This window comes from Anoplopoma fimbria, chromosome 17 (genome assembly GCF_027596085.1).
Source record: "Anoplopoma fimbria isolate UVic2021 breed Golden Eagle Sablefish chromosome 17, Afim_UVic_2022, whole genome shotgun sequence".
NCBI classification, from domain to species: Eukaryota; Metazoa; Chordata; class Actinopteri; order Perciformes; family Anoplopomatidae; genus Anoplopoma; species Anoplopoma fimbria.
The window spans coordinates 17,836,285-17,856,192 of NC_072465.1; the positions used below are offsets into that span (position 1 = coordinate 17,836,285).

The following is a 19,908-nucleotide window of genomic DNA, read 5'->3' on the forward strand; positions in this document are numbered from 1 at the left end:
AGTGTGAGAAGGGGCATCGCTCAAGTAACTAGGACAGTATCATGTGCACACAGACAGGAAACCCGATCACCTGTCTTCCCAAATTTAGCTCTCACTGACAGACTGCCCAGGACTGGGTACTGGACTGTGACACCCCCAACGCCACACAGCAGGCGCTGGAGGAGGAGACTTTGACCTGCAAACCTAATGACCAATTTCTGAGCAAAGAACAATTCAAGTAGGATGTATTGTCATTGGTAGGATGATAGATTTCTAGGGCAGACTCCCCACTGAACTATTGTTTTACTATTAAAACCCAGAAGTGGACTGCTCTCATCTGTTAATGAGTTTTATCATGTACTGTCAAAGCAAATCCACAATCACCAATATCCTGCTGTTTATGAATCACAAATCAATGATTTGGAAAATGAATAAAAAGAGCAAAAAAGCAGCAGTTACAGGAGTGTGTTGTTTATGGAAAGTTAAGGAATCTCAATTTCCACATGACGACCGTGATGGTCAACAGGTTGTGTAAGATGTCTTTGCCATCACAAATCACCTGGACATGGTGACAGCCTTTTCCCAACCTCAGATCCACAAACATACAACTGTTATTTACGGTTCTTACTGCTGCTTTAAATTACAAAATAATTTTAACCCGGAAATTAAACATGAAAAGAATATTTCACTGACAACTTAAACTTATTATAAGCAAGATTGGAAAGTAAAAAGTCATATGAACTGGATCAAAAACAGGAAATGTTTTATAGAGTTATGACCTATTCATACTTCTAGTATGATTTCCTTTCAAAAGGGTTATACAAAGTGATTCATATTGCAAAGATGCATTTTAAACTGACTTTCTAAACCGATACCACTGTGAATCAGGACAAAAATCTAAGACACATTTCAGTAGGTTTGGATAGATTCATTCATTAAAAAAAAAATCAGTGGTTGAATCAGATAAATATGACTTGCATCATTGAATCTCTTCATGACTTGTGCAATACACATGTACATATCTCCCACACAATAATAAATACACAAAACCAACATCTTACAAAGAAACAGTTTAATGTTAAATAGAAATATAAAAAAAGGATAGACAAAGATCTATTTCTGAGAACTACTTATTTACAATTTGAATTTAATAGCAACACTTCCTGTGAAATTTACACTGCGATGACTTTGCTGAACTCGGCTGCTCCCTTTGGCCTTCAACAGAAGCTTTGCCTTCGCTTTGTCGTCATCAGTCATCGATGGTCGGGAGCCAGAATGCCTGAAAAAATAAGAAAGCATTAAAAATGTTTCATCACATTAGAACCATTTTGTAATTACTGGTGTTTTTATGTGTGCGTGTGCTCCATAGGTGATGTCACACTTCTTTTTTTAAACGCATGTTTATCCAAACACATTTAGACATCAGAATCTATTTGATTTTCCAGTCTTCTGAGAGCAGAATAATAACTGAAAACTGAGTTTGAGACATGAAAAGCTGAAGGTCAGTCACGCAGTTATATCGCGTGGTTGCAGTTTTAGATGGGAGTCACTGAGGGCATCAAAAGTCTTACCAAAAAAACGATTGTAAATGTGAAATACTCAGTTTAGTGACATTACATGACACAAACATGTTATTAACACTTCATCTCATAAAATAAACTATTCTCTGGAGAGGAGCCCATTGGAGGGCCTCAGAGCACCACCTAGTTGGATGCGTATGTACTGCCAAAGGGAAATATTAAATTAAATATATATTATTTTAGGTAAGTTATAAAGCTAGTTATTTCTATATCTAAATGTGCTCAAGAATTCACACACACAAAATAATCAGTAATTCAAACAAAGCTAACTTTGTTACCAGTTACATTTTAATAGCGCCACGCCAATCACAACACATCATCAAGTAAACACAAACGTTAGCTTGCTTATGTTGCTTCAGATGCAGTGACACAAAATGGATCGTTTCGATTCGGGAGACCAACCTGCTGTGTGGTGAGGAAGCATAACCCTGAAAACCCCCTTAATTACAGATTCACATTGTCTGGCAATGTTGGGTGAAGGTAAGCACTGTATATATTTTTTGTCATTACAGCTGAAAGGGGCATAACACAAACACTAGTTTCGATTTTATATGTAATGTTGTGTTTTTTTCTCTCATTTATTTGCAAAGCTGGTCCTCAGACTTTTTTAAGCATCAAAAGTGAGCCCTAAGATACAAAAGGAGGAGATTCCTTGTGTTTAACTACCTAATGCAGATTCATAAGTTATCATTAAGAAATCTTAATCCCCCCCCACTCACCATGTTGGAGCAAGCACTTGCAAATGTCATGAACTTGGGGTTGAACTGCAGGCAGTTGATCGGTCCCGTGTGCTTCCCGTCTAATAAAGCAACCTTCATGCCGCTCTCTGCGTTCCACACGTGGATCTTTCCGTCCTCAGAGCCTTAAATATATTGACAAAAACAAACAAATATTTGATGAAAACACGATTGTATTGGAAATAAAATTTTAATTTAATGATTGTTATATAACTCCTTTGGTGAAATAATGAATGAATCCATTTCCAACACTGAGGAACTTACCGATCATAACAAACTGTGAATCCGGAGTGAATGATGCCTCCAGGTTTACACCTTTACTGTTGTTGTAGCCCTGTGGGTGAATTAAAGGCATCCATGAGTAATTATTTAATTATTTGTGCAGATTAGTTCGGCAAAGTGAATTTTTTTTTTAGAAGTTTTCAGATCCTCATAATATTTTTAAAAACAGTAATGACAACTCAATAAATACCTTCATCGTTTTAATTTGTCAGTGAACGGGTTTGAATCAACAATGTCAGGGTTTTCTAAACATTTGTCATTTTCACTGACACACTGTCCTAACTGTGATTTAGATGTAAAGTCAGTCTTTGTGTTCCTTTTTTAAGTAATAAATGTTTTCACACATTGTGCATGTCATCTCTTACCCCAAAGGAATGTAGCACAGCGCCCTTAAAAGCATCTAAAACACGAAGGGCTCCTCCATTTGTAGAAAGAAGAATGAGTTTTCCGTCGTTGCTAAACTTGAGTCCGGTCCACTCGCACGTCCGGTCGTACGGAAGCTTGAAGGTTGCAAAAGGACCCTGTTGACAAGAGGCGTCGTGAATATTTTGCTCCTAACAAATTACAGCTATTTAATTGAACTTTTGCCATCAAACTTACCTTGTCAAACGACCGCAGATCATAAAGTTTAACCATCTCTGAATTTATTCCTGAAGCAAAAATTAAACCCTCTGGATCGAAGGAGCACACTGGCTTCCCCTGCAGGTGCATCAAACCCTAAAATTGACAGATGACAAGAGAAGGTCAATATCAGCTTTATGCCTGTTTTAAATTTCATATAACATATTAGTACAACAACAGTGGATCCTCACCAAATTAGAAAAAACTGACTCACCTGGCAGTTAGGTGACCGCAAATCCCAAAGTCTGATTGTTTTATCTAATGAGCCAGAAATAAACGTGTCGTCCACAGGAGACATGGAGAGAGATGTCACTCTGGTTAGACAAAAAAAAAGGAGAAAACATTAGAACCGAGGAACTTCCAACTCAACACTACATCAAATCAAGGTTCACACAGTCTAGCATAAATCCAGTTCTCACCTTTTGTTATGGCCAGGAAAGTAGCGGATGTATTTGTTGTCATGAAGAGACAGGTATCGGATAGTATCTTAAAGAAAAACAACACAATAATGAAATTACCACGTAAGATGTCAAACCTGACCAGCAGCAGCAAGAAACCATCTGGCATCCAAAACACAAAGTTGATTACAGGCAGGTCTGATGAGCTGACTCGACCGTGGGCAAGGCAGTCACTTGTACAGTTAGCTCCTGTATGGGGCAGAATCACAGACCCTCAAACTGTACAAACAACTACCTCAGACCAAAGTGAGCAGTGTGTCCGGCGATCCAGCAGCGGTTCATGGGGGTCGTGAGCATCCACAGTTCAACCAGTCAAACACACTGTAACCTTTAGCTTATAGTGTAGATAGAAGTAACATGTCAAGACTACATAATGTTAACAATTAAGAATATTCTAAATATTGTGACATCATTTAAATGTTGTCTTCTCCTTCATTACAGTGAAGCGATTCACCTCTCTGGATGCATACAACAGCTCTAGTCAAGTGAAAAGCACAACAATATATATCTACTTGTTTGACCTTGTACCTATTATTAACGACTCTATCGATTATTTACAACCACACATATCAGATTATGATTTTACTCCAAAAAACATTGTTATATTTGATTCGTTAATGAGTTCCTCATTCTAGGAACAGTTTTACATTGGACACAAACTGAAACATACACATGCTATATTACCACACAAACATTACAAAAAAGTATTTGTGCATCAACATACCATCGATCTTGTTGGAGCTGTAGACCACAGTGTTTGCAGCATGCGTGTACCTGATGAGATCCACCCCATACTTTTTGCTGTAGAGAGTCCTCTTAGGTCTGCCATCCATCACATTACGTGAGACGGAAAAAAAAGAATAAGAATTTAAATTACTGTCAAAAAACAGTTAAAAAAAACACACAAATTAAAATAGTATATTCCCTGGTTTGCCCATCCCAGACCCAAAGATATTCAATACAAAATGCCTAATAAAGAGAAAAGCAGCAAATGTTCACATTTAACAAGTTAGAAGCAACAAATGTTTTGACTTTTTGCTCTGAAATAAATATATATTAGTGAATTACCAAAATATCAAAATGGTTGGCGTCACCTCATCATTTCAGCACTATTACTCAGACGTACAGTACCAGTCAAAAGTTTGGACACACCTTCTCATTCAACTACTTTAAAGAATCTAAAATATAAAACATATTCTGGTTTGTTAAGCATTTGTTTGTTTACCACATATTTCCATATGTGTTCCTTCATAGTTTGGATGTCTTCAATATTAATCTACAATGTAGGAAAAAAATAAAAATAAACCATTGAATGAGAAGATGTGTCCAAACTTCTGACTGGTACTGTATAGATGCATGCATTGATCATGTGATCCACCACTGCCAGGTTTACTCATGAATTCAAACAATAAGCCTATTTAATTATAACCTTACAACTCAAGTATTTATGACAGACACAATGCAACATAACCTTATTACCATTACTTACTACCTTATAACATAACACATTACAAACAGACATGTATCAAGCTGCACACACACACACACACACACACACACACACACACACACACACAGACATTTTGCATCTCATTCAATCGCTCCTGCAGCAGGGCCTCGCTAAGCTAGCATATAGCAAGTAGCTAACGTCAAAAACAATGGAGCAAAATGCAGAAAAACCTCTCTTACTTTCCCTCCTGGCAGTCGTACAGCACTAAGGAATCGTCATCGCTGCTGGAAATAATCGACTCTCCGTTGGAGCTGAAGTCGAAACAGTTGATTTTGTCGGAGTTTTCCCGGAACACCTTCGCCACTCTGAAGCTCCGCAGCACATTGTCCGTCAGCTTCATGCTCCGTCTGTGAGAGGCGGACGCGGGCCCTCGCTTCACCTGTGATCGGGGGGTTTACAGAGGCCACTGAATGTAATTATGATGATTTATATATATATTTGCCAACAGTTCTTTTTTGGTTAAAGAAGTATAATTCAAAAACTGCGACAAAAGCCCGCCTGCGATACTTCTAATCCACGGGAGAGGGGAGGAGGAGGAGGAGGAGGAGGAGGGAAAAGCCCAGCGACGCCTTCTCGACGTCGGTGACGCGCAACTCATCAGTTGACACGCGCATTGGTCGGAAATCGCGCGGTAGAATGATGTGTATGGGAGTTATCGCGAGAGTTGAATATGTGGTCCAGAAGTCATAAACAACTTTGTTGAATTGAAAATAACCTGCTTGTGCATGAATTACGAAATGAGATATGTTTATGTTTTGCACACAATCATTGTCATGTTGGACTTGGGGGAGGCTTAAAGACAATTTATCTTTCCCATTATCTGTCTGTGTGAATTATCGTCTTATCACCAGCGCTACCACTCTGGTGCAGCACTTGTTTGTCAGCCCGTATTTGGGGGGTTTTGTTTTTCCAGATTTTTCTCCAGGCAGCAAAAAATGGACGCGAGGGAGTGTAAAGACGAAAATAACAGCAGGAATTCTGCTGTTATAAGGAAAGTCTGAGGTAAACACCAACGTTAACTCTATGTATACACACGACACAACGGCCATGTATGGTCAGCTACACCGACGGCTGGTCGCCGTTAAAGTGAACGCAGCGTTATGCCAAACGGACATCGAGCTATAACGACGGTAACTATGGTAACGTACAAATGCAGTCAAGCCTCGGAACGTCAGAGCAGTTTGAAATAGAATCCACGTCGGTTCCGGAGAACGTTCGATTAAACTATGGCAACCAGTGTGGCCGTTGAACGTTATTCCTCACATACACATACACGTGTAGCGCAATGAAAGGGAAGTCAATGTGAAGCCACTCTCTAAATATTAAAGTCATTCAACATAACATATTTGTACTTCTCGAAGGGTCTAATGCAAACAAATGTTTCAAATATGTTTGATTTTAAATTTTTACCACTTGTTTACTAAGGGTAGGCCAAGGTGATATGGAAAAAAAATGCTCTTTCACGGTATTTGTACTTTTCTATACATGAATGTGTAGGCTATCATGGTATAATACACTTTCTATCCACACATTTTCAATCAGAAGGGGCTGGTTGTCTCTGGCTCATCAGATACCTGCAAAATTAAAGTACTTCCAATTGGTGCAAAACGACATATCAAAATCCAATATTGTTACAAAGCTTCATACAACCAGAGGAAAAGACACCTACAGAACAGCAGAAGCCCTGATGGTTGACCAATTCATATCACCAACCACCAGTGGGCAATGTGCTATGTCTTAGAAGACATAGCTGATCTGATAAATTACAAAACTGTTTTTATTTGTCATTCTCAAAAGAATCTCTTCTACATGATGTCACACTTTTCTTTTGTTGTGTTGTTCTTTACTGAATAAGCATAAAAACATATCAAAAATTATGATTTTTTTTTTGTTTATTTGTCTGTTTTTGTGTGTTATTGAGTGTAAGTAACCGGAGTCAAATTCCATGTATGCCAATGAAGCCGATTCTGATTCTGAAAATGCAACTTTCCAACACTGCATGACCTGAATCTGTGTCAGGGTTTTTGATGATAAGATAAGATAAGATAATCCTTTATTAGTCCTGCAGCGGGGAAATCTACAAAAGTACCAAAAGTCTATCAAGTCCCAGTGGCTCAGTACCAACATTTCACATCAAATTTAATTTGCTTGCCTACCTGCCATTTCTACAATTGATAGTAAGGGAATTTTCAGTTCCCACAAACAAACAGTGAACACTGCATGCCTCATTGTCATGTTTTTTTTTTCAAACGTTATGAATGCAGGTGTCTTCACAACTTGTTGAGAAAACAAGACTTGAAACCAGTTTGCACAGGAATTCAATGTAAAGTAGTGTTTGGTGTTGTACCCTTTGAACTATGCTGCAGCGTGAATAGCTCCAAAGTCTGTCTGCAGATAGGCTACCACTCTGGGGGGGCGAAAACCAAGAACCGACAAATGCCCAGCTGTGTGTTCAGAGGTTTCATGTGTCCTGTGGAGCATTCAAGTCAATCATTACACACAGGGTACACAACTCCAGTCAGTCTCTGGTCAGATTTCTGCTACACTGCCTGACTGCTGAGCTGGAGTGCATATAAAAGGCTTCCACAGGAATAAACAGGCTCTATATTCCATTTTACAACCTTCCCAGGTAGGCCAACTCATGAGTATTTAGAAAGCACTGTTTTACAGGTAAATGTGTAACAGGCTTAGGATGATAACATCTATGATCTATGCAGGGTTATGGTTGATTTAAACATTAAAGGTTGCCAACATTTTGTTTACAACCTTTAAAAGTAAGCTAACAAGCAACACATGAAGACATTATTCATTAAGTGAGTAGAATATGTATACAACACACCACACACTAGTGCACTTCTTAAGTCTTTAGATTTAACCGGGAAAGATCAGAGCTACCAATCAGTTTAAGCACTGTACAACTTATAAAGTATAACAGTGTTGCAATATAAGTATAGATTTCTTGGCCATAGCTAATTGTTTTTGGCTTTATTTGTTACAATGCTGCAAATGTCACTGGCATTTTAATCTTAAATGCATTATGCTAGTATTTAAAGTTTTGCAATTACCTCACAGTGATATAATTGACATATTCAACAGTACTCACTACACCATGGTTATTTTCAACATGGTCTTTTTAAAATAACATGTTTTTGTGGAAACTATAAACTATGACTTTCTAATTTTTCAGGCAATTTCGGCTCAGAACCACTGAACTGTCCATGGCCCGTGTTCTTTCCCTGTTTCGTCCTCAGCCTTTTCTGGTCCACGTGGGGAGGAGAAAACCTATGTTGTGCAAAATGTCAATGGACTCTCGGGCACGCAAGGTGTTTGCAGCCGCGGTGGAAGCCGTGCAGCCAGACACGGTGGTCCGGCAGAGTATAGAGCGCAAGGAGGACTCAGTCATAATCAGTGGTCATACATTCACGCTTAAGCACAACCTGCACTTGGTTGGCTTTGGAAAAGCTGTACTGGGTATGGCTGCTGAGGCAGAGAGGATTATGGGGGATCATTTGGTGAAAGGGGTAATAAGCGTGCCGCATGGGATTCAGCAGACATTACAGCAGCATGGAAAAAAGTAAGCAAAAGACTTGTAAACAACTTTAAAGTATTACAAAAAAATAAGATCAAGCAGCATAATAAAATCTCTCACTTCCATCACAGTCACCTCTTGTTAAAAGAAAACAGTCGCATCAGAGTGATGGAGGGAGCTAAACACAACCTGCCTGACATTGATGCCCAGAATGCAGCTGAAGGGATCAAGCAGTTAGCCAGTGAACTGACGGAGAACGATCTGCTACTTGTACTGATTTCAGGTAAAAAAATATATCTTCTCGTTTATTTTTCTTCATACCTTTAAATGTAAATATCTAATACAAGGTGGTGAAACTGTGTTTAGGTGGAGGCTCGGCGCTCTTACCTGCCCCCATCCCACCAATCTCATTGCAAGAGAAACAGGATGTGACCCGCAAACTTGCAGGTGCCGGTGCCACTATTCAAGAGCTGAACACTGTGCGACGGGCCCTTTCTGATTTAAAGGGTGGAGGGCTTGCGCATTGTGCTCACCCAGCCCAGGTAACCTACTTATTCTTAATTGTCTTTTATTGCAGTGGAGAACTCATTCCAGCAGTGTTTTGAATATCACCCCTCTAATCTCTTCTTCACAGGTGGTTTCACTGATATTGTCCGATGTCATTGGGGACCCTCTGGACTTGATAGCCAGTGGCCCCACCGTGTGGAGTGAGGTGTGGCCTGAAGAAGTTTTGTCAGTCCTTGAACGTTACAAGCTGTTAAACAGCCTACCAGCCTCAGTAAAGGAAGTTCTCGGGAGACCAATGCCAAGGTGGAGGGAGACTAAAGGTGAATCCAATACATCAGGACGTGTTCACAATACTGTGATCGGCTCCAACAGCGTTGCCCTCAAATGGGCCGGTCGCCGTGCTCGGGAGTTAGGTTTCTGCCCCGTTGTGCTGGCACCAGGAGTGTGTGGCGATGTGAGGTCAGTCTCCAGACTATACGGCCTCCTGGCTCGCTTTGCCTGCTCCCGAGAGGAACCTCCTCCAGAGATTGCGGCTGAGCTTCTGAGGCTGGGGCCGGAAGTAGGTGTGGAGAGCTGGGACCTCTGCCGTACCATGCAGGTCTTGGGTGAAGGCCGTACAGAAGGATGGGGTTCCACGTGTCTGTTGGCTGGAGGGGAGCCCACTGTGGAGCTGACAGGCAAGGGTCGAGGGGGTCGAAACCAGGAGCTGGCTCTGCGAGTGGGATTGGAGCTGAGAGGCCTGAAGCTTCCGCCTAATGGTCCCGTCTTCCTGAGTGGTGGAACTGACGGTCAGGATGGACCCACTGAGGCAGCGGGGGCCATCACTGATGGGGGGTTGTACGAAGAGGCTCTAGCACAGGGGCTGGACATCGACAACGTCCTCACCAACAATGATTCTTATACTTTTTTTACAAGTCTTTCTTCCGGGCAGCGCCTACTTGTACCTGGCCTAACCTGCACCAATGTGATGGATGTGCACATGCTACTTATTCCACCAATTCCCATTAACATGAGATAAACACATATCAAATAAAATGATCTTGGTCCAATAGATCTGGATAAATAAAATCATTAATCGTCCATTTGACTTGGCATTGTAGTACCTGTTTTTTGTTCCCTCTCTACTTGAAAGCAAGACTGGTATTGGTATATCACATTCTAACAACACAAAGTAAAAGATAGGAGAGGAATAAAAAAAAAAAATTCCACCAGTATGATGATCAGATTTAAGGTTTCAACCAGGAACAGAGAAGTTGAGAAATAGTGATTAAGCTGAATACCTTTTTGAAATCACTGCAAAATATTTTTTACAAGTCAGCTCGTGAAATTAGAGGCATCAGTATTTTCAAACACAGCAAATTTAATATCAATCAAGCTATTTACACAAAACATGCTGTATGATCTTTGCTCCTTGTCTCTTCAGATATCTACAATATGCTGATGATTTTGTTGTTCGGTTCAAGACTATGTATATCATAACATTTCAGTAAATGCACACTGCAGTACATTGGCTTCTACCACTAACTTGTCTTTTTTTCAACTTCAGATATAATAGCTGATTGTAATATGGCTCATTCAACAACCCTTTGACATATTTTTTTATTTTTAATTTATTTGACTAGGCACTTTTGGCAGTAATCACAACTTTGAATCTACCCGATATGGATAGGTTGGTTTCAGCTTTGCAAATCTGAATAATGCATTTTTCCCCCCATTCTTTGTAAAACTGCTCAAGCACTTCCGACTGAGATGGGGACAGGATGAACAGCAATCTTCATGTCCTTCTGCTTCAAATTATGAATTGAACTAAAGTTTGGACATTTAAGGGACCTCTACAGGACATTTCAATTGTTATTCTGAAGCAATTTTTAGTTTTGCTTTCTTGCTTCATCGTGTAGTTTTTGCCAAGAAATTGATTAACCAGCTGATGGTTTTCAGATACATATTGTTACATAATCTGTCACACCTTGATTACACACAGGTGATTTTAATTCAAATTATGCACTTCAAGTGTGTCATGAACAGGGTGAATTTGCTCGTCTAATAAATACTTTTGAATTGTATATTTGAACTTAATTTTGATAAATTTGTAGAGATTGTTTTCACTTTGATACAGGACTTCACTGTGAGAATGGTTAAATGTGAAAAAGTCAAAAGGGGATGACCACTCAAATCAGGCCAAACATATCTATTATATCTATGTATATCTCCCATTAAGCTCACACAATGCTCCTTGCATGTTATGAGAAACACTGTGGTAAACATTTCAGGCAAAAATTATGGAAGATGTACACCTGCTTTTGGTGGATCTGGTCTATTTTCCTTCCATACATCATTCAAATCAAGTATTTTGCTCATGGTCAGAATGGAAAATGTTTATGTATGCTTACTCCGCTATCATCACAGTGCAATTTACACACAAACCCAGCAACATTTGTCACATTTGTAGAACTTTGTATAAATAGCCAAACAGAACTATTTAAGTAGTGAGGGTAAGGTTCTTCTCAATGACCAACGTTGACAAGCCAAAATAAATATCTCACAGCACTATGTGGTTGATACAGTGGATCAGTGTGACACTGTTGGTATGGATAACAGATGTTTTTTCCATGCAGTTTCCAGAAAGTGCATCCATGAATGCACTGAAGATACTTCATTATCAGTGAACTTTAAAAGGTGCGTTTACTGTCTCATCACTGGAGTCCATTTCTCACTTGGATAAAGTCCAAAATCCAACACCATTGTCCTGTTAATCTCGATGAGTCTTCGGGGCATCTCCTGCTTTGCTTTCCCTGCAAGAATAACACAGTGTCATTACTAACACAACTATTTTAATAAGCAGTAACTGTAATGTAATTTCAGCATGACAAAACATCTACAACGCTAGTAAACACTTGTTTACCCACCACCCTCAGTGATATGTTGGCAATAAATGCTGCAGCTTCAGTTGGGAGAACACAATTACACTGTACTCTCTCTTAACTATTGGATGCTCACTTAATCAGAAACAAAATCCTAGGCATAGATCCTAAAACTAGCTTTCACACTAATTCAAGCCTACACCAATTGAAGCTGTATGGCAACAGACTGTGTGAGGAGGATAATCTATCTGTTTGAAGCGAAATGGACGATCAGAAACCTACCATCCACTCAGGTGAGGTGCTGTGTCAGGTGTGCCTCCGTTCTGTCCAGTCCCTGAACACCAACAGAGATCAAGCCAAGTTCAGCAAATCCCAGCTCCCAGTAGACCACATGACACTAATACACTGTGCAATACAATAGTTATAATAGTTTCTGTCTGTATATATAATATTTACATATAGCATATATCAGTGGTTCTCAAATGGGGGTACGTGTACCCTTGGTGGTACGTGAAGGCACTCCAGGGGGTACGTGAGATTTTTAAAAAATATATTTAAAATTAGCATCCTTTCAAAAATCCTTTAAAAATAGTTATTTAATAAATATTCAATAAAATATAAGTGTAAGTTCATCAACTGAATTCAATGCAACAATGCAATTTTCAGTGTTTAATAAATCAGACACTGATGGCACAGCGCTGTGTATTACATCTTTTTTCCAACCTAAAATGCTTTGCTCCATATTTCACAGGAGGTACATCACTGAAAAGAGGTTGAGAACCACTGGTATATATAATATTTACATATAGTATATATAATAGTTACTGTGGATTCTTTACTGTTTTTTTTTTTTTTTTTTTTTTTTTTATTGCTCATTTATATTACTTATTTTGATGTTTTTTTTTTTTTTTGTTTTTTTTTTACTATGTCTCTTGTTTTGCACTATCCTCTATGCTGCTGTAATCCTGTAAATGTCCTTTATTAGTCCCCCCCGGGACTAATAAAGGATTATTTTATCTTATCTTATCTTATCTTAAATGATGTGGGGATGCACTAGTTCTGCAAATGATGTGGACACACGGTGGGAGACAACTCACCTTGTCGATAATACATGTCGTTGACTGTATTCCCGTAGACTTTCCATGCAAAGTGAATTGCGACCAGACTTACAATTAACCAGCTGAGCAGGATTTTGAAGATGCAAACTCTCATGTCGTTGGCGAGCCAGTCGTCAACAAACTCGGACAGGAACGACAAGCAGCTGTCAGCGATGCGGGAGAAAAACTCAAAATCCCACGGTTCCTCCATGGTGCCCGGTGTCTCAGCTTAGGTTATGTGAAAACCAACAGTGTGAACAAAATGGGTCATTTTCAGAGCATCGTTCTGCCTAGGTAGCGTCAGCGTACCACATCCAGATACGAGAACAGCGTCGCCATCTTTACCGTTACGCTGTTTGCGTAGCGAGGATTGAGGAATAGGATATGACGTAGGTTACGCTGCGCAGCCCCACAACGCTAAACAACATCCTTCAAACAAATAGTTATATTATATTTATTCTTTAGCTGAACCGCACATTTTATTATGTATACTCTAAATTACTCTTGTGCCCACGGGGTGGATATTGAGTCGTATTTTTGTGACCCCACAGACGAATACCGTCCTACGTTTGGCTTACGTTAAAACCCATATTCAATTGGCCGTAACGGTAGCTTATCCAGGTAGAAACGTACGTGACGTTGCTATCCGAAACGTGACGTCAGAGGGCGGGGCTAGCCCTCGCCACCGAGCATTCTGATTGGTCGGTTTAGCTTGTCAGTAGAGATTCCGGATGTCTGCTGTCGTAAGAGGAAAATTTGTTTTCTGCTTCTCATTCTTGACAGCTTGCTTGCTGCCGGGCTGCTGATGAAAGTTGATGCTGTGAATTAGATGTTCAACCCTGCGTTTCGACGGCACCACATCGTAAGTGTTATTCTCTGACTTGTATCTGTCTAGTTTTAGCGGACCACCATTGCCTGCAAGCTCACTGTTAAATCGAGGCCATGAAATTGATCTGTGTGTGTCGCTTGCTAGCAGGCAATGTTAGCCATGTAATTGCAGCCAGCATTTACTGAGTTGCAACAGAATACCCAGTCAAATGCTTATTCAGAGTTAAAAAGGTGAGCTTTCTTCACGTGAGCAAGCTAGCAGAGAAGCAATCATCAGCTTCATAAGTAGGTTTAGCTGTTGTACTTTTCTGTTATACTTTCTTCTCTCTGTCCAGTTTATCTGCAGTATAACATTAGCCAGACTGCTGGAAGTTGTAATTCTCTGTAACCAGTTTGTTTCTGTAATCATGTGACCTGACCACTGGTCCAGTATGAGTGCTCCTATTCATAAGAGAAGGGGCTGCATGCAGGGGTATAAAGCTGTTTATTCGGAATTGTTTGGTTGAAGTATGTATTTAATGTTATTTTTATTTTTTTAAATCTGTAGAGACTGGTATGGTATCATGGAGAGAGACAATCATGAAGAAGGAGAGGCACAGGGAGTGAAGATTTGTGATCCACCCTGTGAGAGAAATCCACCTGGTAAATGATTTAGTCTTTCTTTAAAGCGATTCACATTTTAGCTTACATCTTACCCTTCATCATTCATTTCATAATTACGTTTTTGTTATTATTTTAGCTGACACCTTGGCGACTTCTCTCTCCCTCCTGGGGAATCACATGTTTCCTTATCCGGTGGAGAGAAAGGACAGTACCACTGTTAACCAAGAGGAGCCTGCAGATTCAATCCTGTCAGATGTTACAGCAGAGGAGAAGAGTCTGGATGAAGAGCCCCAGTCCAACCAGGTAACAGAGCCAGAGACGGAGGAGACAGAAAACTCTGAGTGTCAGAACAATGTGTCTTCCCAGCCGCCTGACGAGGGAACCGAGGATGCTGCCACTGAGAATGACCGTAGCGACTCGGGGGAGTTTGTCGTTACAATGTTGGCCAAGGCCAAGCTGGAGGAGCAAGGAATAGGTGTGGAGGGAAGGTCATCTCCCTTGTTGGAGGCAGGCATCCAGGAATACCCTGCTTTTATGTCTCATCGTGATGAGGACGTGACAGCTGAAAGCTGGCGGCAGCACAGGAAGCATGTTTTCGTGTTGAGTGAAGCAGGCAAACCCATCTATTCCCGATATGGCAGTGAAGAGGCTCTTTCATCTACAATGGGAGTCATGATGGCGCTGGTGTCCTTTGTTCAAAGTGGAGATAATATCATCCGCTCAGTCTATTCAGGTGAGTGCATTAGTGTGATTTTTTTTTTTTTCTAACATTATTGTAAAAGGAATTGTCTAATAACATAAATGAGAGCAAGTGAAGACATTTCACAGATAATTGTGTAGGAGCAGCCAGTAAATGTGGCAGCAGTGGCTCTGGCTCACCAAAGAGAACAAATTAATTAATACCAACTGACAGAAAGTTCTGCTCCATTGAGAAATACAATGAGCAAGCAGATATTTAGGTATTTACAGAAGTGTTTTCACATTCATTTTGGGTTTATTTGAAGTAAACTATTTTATTTTGGAAATGCCTGTTACATTAACACTCATTTCTAAGTCCACAACACATCCAATATATTTGAGTGCAGAGCTGTTTATCCCTAGTGGCATTGTTAGTAAACATCCAACGTTACTTCCAATATTCTTAATCTTTTCTGATGTCTTTTCTTCCTTCCATCAGAGGGGCACACCGTGGTGTTCTTACAGAAAGGGCCCCTAGTGCTGGTGTGTGTCTCTTGCAGTCGTCAGACTGAGCAGCAGCTCCGTGGAGAGCTCCTCTATGTGTACTACCAGATCATCAGCATGCTCACCCAAGCCAGCATCTCCCGCATCTTTGAGCACAAGAAAAACTACGACCTGAGGAGGCTCCTGGCGGGCTCGGAGAAGATCCTGGACGGTCTTCTCAACCTGGTGGATTCCGACCCCAGCTTCCTGCTAGCAGCAGTACACTGCTTGCCCATAGCTTCCTCTCTCAGGGACTCTCTCAGCCTGATCCTGCAGAAAGCAATCACCCCCAATCTGGTTTTCTCCATCCTCATTGCGAAGAACCAGCTGCTCACCATCGTCCAAGAAAAGACTGTCATTGAGGACGCCAGGCTGGAGCCTGCTGACGTCCACCTTCTGCTCAACCTAATCGGAGCGTCCTCTGCCTTTCAGGCTGGGGAGATCTGGACTCCCATCTGCCTCCCCCTCTTTAACCCTGACTGTTACTTTTATGCATACATTTCTTACCTGGACCCTCCAGAATGCACTGTTTGCTTGCTGCTGCTCTCGACAGACAAGGAGGCTTTCTACGCCGTAGCCGACTGCAAGAGGAAGATAGAGGAGGCCATGATTGCTCAGAACTCCCTGAGCCTCATAGCCAAAGTCCAGTCGTACAGTGTGAGCCAGGTGGGCGTCTCAGACCTCAGACACTTCATGTACAAGCCCTTTGATGTGCCCGACAACTACCGCCAGCTAACTCAGTTCACCAGGTGTGTTTGTGTGCTTTTTGTTTTTATAAATGTGTCTGAAATATAACATTTTCTTAGTCTCAAGAAGTTTATATACCTTGCATAAGATAAAGCATGAAAGCCCATTTCCTCTAAAAAAAAAAAAAATACAGCCTAGTGTGGTTGTTGTTTAAAAATGAATGTGCCCTGTTCAGAATACAAGTTTTTTTTTTTTTTAATTAGCTTCCAGTTACAAGGGCACAGAGAAATACAAATGAGGGGAAAAAAAGAAAATTCAAATTGCCTTCCACTAATGTTGTCAATTCACTCCACTTATCTCTCAATGAGCTGAACTGAAAACAGTAGGCGCTTTATTACATAAGCCAGTAGGCATTTGAAACCTTGACAATGAAAGTGAAGTCTTACAAATAATCAAAGCCCCGCACTTAAAATGATAAAAAAAATAACTTATTTATATGGCTCAGAATAAAGTTACATAGAACAAAAATGACTGTTTTGTGAAGCTGTGCATCTTTGTTGCATCAGTACACCATAGCCCTCGTGTTTATGTATATCACTATATCTTTATTTATGTGGAAACTTTGTTCGTCTTTCCTGTCTGTAACCTTTACAATTTGTTGTTGCATGCAGCCCAGAGATGGAGGCCCCCTACAGCAGTGAAGAGGAGAAAATGAGACTCCTGGACCTTTATCGTTATATGCACAGCCGCATCCACCACACCTCAAGACCCCTCAAGCTCATCTACCACGTCGCTGAGAGGGAAACTCTGCTAGCCTGGGTATGTAGCGGTGCTTATGTTACTTCATCACTGTCACTATATACACATTGTTCTGAGTACTGTCATTGCATTTATTCAATTATCTTTGACATGAGAGTCTGTGGATATATTTTAAGAATTTTTTACAGGAAAGATATTTGGAAATACATTTGTTTGCTTACTTACGTAGAGTTGGGTGAGAACATCAAGGCCAGACTCATATCTGTCCATTCAATATGAAGCTAGTTAGCTTAGCTTAGTATAAAGACTGGAAACAGTCGGTAAAAGCTTGCTGTTGTGGTTTAACTGAGGGTTGTGTGCTGGAATATTTCTTGGCTGGGCACAGTACTTAGCCTGTTGATTAGTGGGCTTTACGAGCGATGGTACGTGGATTTTTTTTACCTTTGAACAAATGGGTGGGAGGAATCTGTAAAGTCAGTGGTTAAGGGAGTGGATAAGGAACAAATGTCCTGCATGAATATTGTGCTGTAATACAAGGCAAAGAAACCAAAAGTCACCACACAGCACTAAAGGGTAAGAAGAAATCTTCAACCCATGGATTTCTGCTGCTCAGGCTTTTATTTTTGGGGCGTACTGGGCCCAGGTGTGTCCCTTGCCCCCTGATTACTGTCCAGTCAGGTCTGCAGCCCTGGAGACACAGCTGAGGAACCAAACAGAGGGGCCGTCAAAGCTGCTGTCTGTAGCTTCATATTAAATGAACAGATTTTATAGTATCAACCTTCTCATCTAACGCTCAGGGAAAAAAAGCAAATAAGAGTATTTCCCCAAAATATCAAACAACTCCTATATAAATGTGGACAGTGACAGATTGTTTCAGTTTGCTAAAATAACACCTAAACTGTTAATTTTCCTCTCTGCTGTAGGTCACAAGTAAGTTTGAACTGTACACCTGCTTCAGTCCTCTGGTGACGAAGGCCTGTGCTATCACTGCTATCACTAAGCTTCTACGGTGGATTAAAAAGGAGGAGGACCGTCTATTCATCAGATACCCTTCAAAGTATTCAACCACCCCGAACCCCAGCAAGAGCTCTCGAGGCGGGAAATCTGACCAGCAAGACTCCACAGATAACGGCTTCTTATCTCTTCTATAGGACTTTCTTAGCGCTCAGCCTCATTCAACAATAGTTTGTACACTGGTTCCAAGATATTTTTGAACCCCCTTTTGACTCTTGTTGGACTTGACAGACATTGACTACTGGAATCTCTACAACACTACAAAAGTTTTACACTATTTAAGAAGGAATGAACTCTTTCAGTCTAGTATTATTTCTTCATTGGATCACTGCTTTCGATCAGAAACAGTCAGGGCGAGACAGCGTTAGTGCGTTTTAAATCGAACTGTGGTAGAAAAATAATTGCAATGATATTTAATTGTATGTTTTTATATTGTTTTATAACTGGAACAAGAAGGAAAATTTCCTCACGGACAGTGAATGTATCACACAGATGACAGTTCATTCATATGCTATAACTATTCACAACAGTAAATTAAGATGAGGAGTGAAATTAACTTAAACTACCTTTCTCAGACTAGTTCTTAGATTTCTTTCATTGAACAATAACATACCAATGTCACAAAACAGGATATGCAAGAAATGAATGAACTGGAACTGCGAGTACAGGGATGGGCCACCATGCGTCATACTGGGTCATGAACTGGCCTCTATGGATTTGGTGGCTCATCCCTCTGAAACAACATGAAAACGTGTCGTTTCATATCCCACTGACGTTTCTACATCAAATTTAAATGATCAGGTTTCATTAATGTTACATTTTGTGCAGAAAACAAGTAGGAAATCCCAGCCTGTTACAACTGATCGCTTTACAGGATCGACATTGTTTGTGTTTTCATCGTCCTCTAGTTAAGCTAAGAAGATGCCACTGAGCTCACACAGTGTTTTCTGCAGGTACGACTATCAGTCGACACTTGACTTAGTGACTTCAGGTGACTTGTCCTTTTGGATAATAGTTTTGTAATAATTGTCTATAAACAGTAGCCTCATCTTTGTGTCCTTTGAGGAATTTCCTGTCAATTAAAGTCTTAAGAGTATGTCAATAGTATTATAAAATAAATCCCCGGTTACACCAGTCTAACCTTGTTCTGATTAAATAGAGATGTTGAAGTGAATATGCTTCATTTATGACCCACCAGAAAATGAAAAATTCACTTTACAGAAAGAAACACTTGATTTTCTGGGTCTGGCATTTTCTAAAATATTTTCCTATGAGTTTATTGAACTACTTAATTTGGTACTAATTATTATTCTTATTAAAAGAAAAACAGACAGTTGGTAGACTGCCAGTTAATTGCTTGTTTAACTTGAGTCTTTTTTTTTTTTTTTTTTTAAACGTGCATGGCAGGTGAGCTTTAGGTGCAATTATGGGAAATGTATTTAAAGGTGAGCATTCAGTTAACAAATATGATGAATAAAGTTTCCAACAACAAATGAGAAATGAGTGAATATTTACTTGGATTTCTGTGGAGTGGTAATACTTTAGTTAGTACCATATTACATAGTTCATTTCCTGGGAAAAATTAAGAATGGTATTAGGAATTAAGGGACCCATAAAATCAAGCATTACCAAAAT

At 40.1% G+C, this 19,908-nt stretch overlaps 4 protein-coding genes across 5 annotated transcripts; 2 read left to right on the forward strand and 2 right to left on the reverse strand.

Moving 5' to 3' along the window:
• Positions 1–1,059: 1,059 nt before the first annotated feature.
• Positions 1,060–5,763, reverse strand: wdr82 (WD repeat domain 82). The gene is made up of 9 exons (XM_054616716.1): positions 5,347–5,763; positions 4,382–4,479; positions 3,619–3,685; positions 3,414–3,513; positions 3,179–3,295; positions 2,944–3,099; positions 2,561–2,630; positions 2,279–2,421; positions 1,060–1,258 (listed from the first exon to the last, which is right to left on the reverse strand). Exons 1-9 carry the CDS (start codon positions 5,505–5,507, stop codon positions 1,229–1,231), a joined length of 942 nt encoding a protein of 313 aa, XP_054472691.1. The 5' UTR covers positions 5,508–5,763; the 3' UTR covers positions 1,060–1,228.
• A 1,878-nt stretch (positions 5,764–7,641) lies between these two features.
• On the forward strand, positions 7,642–10,295 carry glyctk (glycerate kinase). The gene is made up of 5 exons (XM_054616593.1): positions 7,642–7,796; positions 8,355–8,741; positions 8,828–8,979; positions 9,063–9,238; positions 9,331–10,295. Exons 2-5 carry the CDS (start codon positions 8,386–8,388, stop codon positions 10,219–10,221), a joined length of 1,575 nt encoding a protein of 524 aa, XP_054472568.1. The 5' UTR covers positions 7,642–7,796; positions 8,355–8,385; the 3' UTR covers positions 10,222–10,295.
• Positions 10,296–10,543: 248 nt separating this feature from the next.
• Positions 10,544–13,383, reverse strand: tcta (T cell leukemia translocation altered). Its single transcript, XM_054616594.1, has 3 exons — positions 13,162–13,383; positions 12,347–12,398; positions 10,544–11,995 (listed from the first exon to the last, which is right to left on the reverse strand). Exons 1-3 carry the CDS (start codon positions 13,370–13,372, stop codon positions 11,953–11,955), a joined length of 306 nt encoding a protein of 101 aa, XP_054472569.1. The 5' UTR covers positions 13,373–13,383; the 3' UTR covers positions 10,544–11,952.
• Positions 13,384–13,495: 112 nt separating this feature from the next.
• On the forward strand, positions 13,496–19,752 carry mon1bb (MON1 secretory trafficking family member Bb). 2 transcript variants are annotated; one of them, XM_054616591.1, is made up of 7 exons: positions 13,496–13,550; positions 13,945–14,023; positions 14,537–14,631; positions 14,729–15,325; positions 15,770–16,562; positions 17,172–17,319; positions 18,183–19,752. In XM_054616591.1, exons 3-7 carry the CDS (start codon positions 14,553–14,555, stop codon positions 18,408–18,410), a joined length of 1,845 nt encoding a protein of 614 aa, XP_054472566.1. In that variant the 5' UTR covers positions 13,496–13,550; positions 13,945–14,023; positions 14,537–14,552; the 3' UTR covers positions 18,411–19,752. The 2 variants fall into 2 exon arrangements, with proteins under 2 accessions (XP_054472566.1, XP_054472565.1); XM_054616590.1 differs by lacking the exon at positions 13,496–13,550 and having other exon boundaries at positions 13,898–14,023.
• Positions 19,753–19,908: the final 156 nt, after the last annotated feature.

Coding starts and splice junctions, on each gene's coding strand:
- wdr82 (XM_054616716.1), bottom strand. CDS start 5,507: ATGAAGCTGACGGACAATGTGCTGCGGAGCTTCAGAGTGGCGAAGGTG. Junction 3,100..3,178: donor ATCTGCGGTCGTTTGACAAG/GTAAGTTTGATG, acceptor TCTTGTCAACAG/GGTCCTTTTGCAACCTTCAA. Junction 1,259..2,278: donor CAAGTGCTTGCTCCAACATG/GTGAGTGGGGGG, acceptor TTATTTTTTCAG/GCATTCTGGCTCCCGACCAT.
- glyctk (XM_054616593.1), top strand. CDS start 8,386: ATGGCCCGTGTTCTTTCCCTGTTTCGTCCTCAGCCTTTTCTGGTCCAC. Junction 8,742..8,827: donor TTACAGCAGCATGGAAAAAA/GTAAGCAAAAGA, acceptor CTTCCATCACAG/TCACCTCTTGTTAAAAGAAA. Junction 9,239..9,330: donor ATTGTGCTCACCCAGCCCAG/GTAACCTACTTA, acceptor TCTTCTTCACAG/GTGGTTTCACTGATATTGTC.
- tcta (XM_054616594.1), bottom strand. CDS start 13,372: ATGGAGGAACCGTGGGATTTTGAGTTTTTCTCCCGCATCGCTGACAGC. Junction 12,399..13,161: donor CGACATGTATTATCGACAAG/GTGAGTTGTCTC, acceptor GTTGGTGTTCAG/GGACTGGACAGAACGGAGGC. Junction 11,996..12,346: donor GCACCTCACCTGAGTGGATG/GTAGGTTTCTGA, acceptor TTATTCTTGCAG/GGAAAGCAAAGCAGGAGATG.
- mon1bb (XM_054616591.1), top strand. CDS start 14,553: ATGGAGAGAGACAATCATGAAGAAGGAGAGGCACAGGGAGTGAAGATT. Junction 14,632..14,728: donor CTGTGAGAGAAATCCACCTG/GTAAATGATTTA, acceptor TTATTATTTTAG/CTGACACCTTGGCGACTTCT. Junction 17,320..18,182: donor GGGAAACTCTGCTAGCCTGG/GTATGTAGCGGT, acceptor TCTCTGCTGTAG/GTCACAAGTAAGTTTGAACT.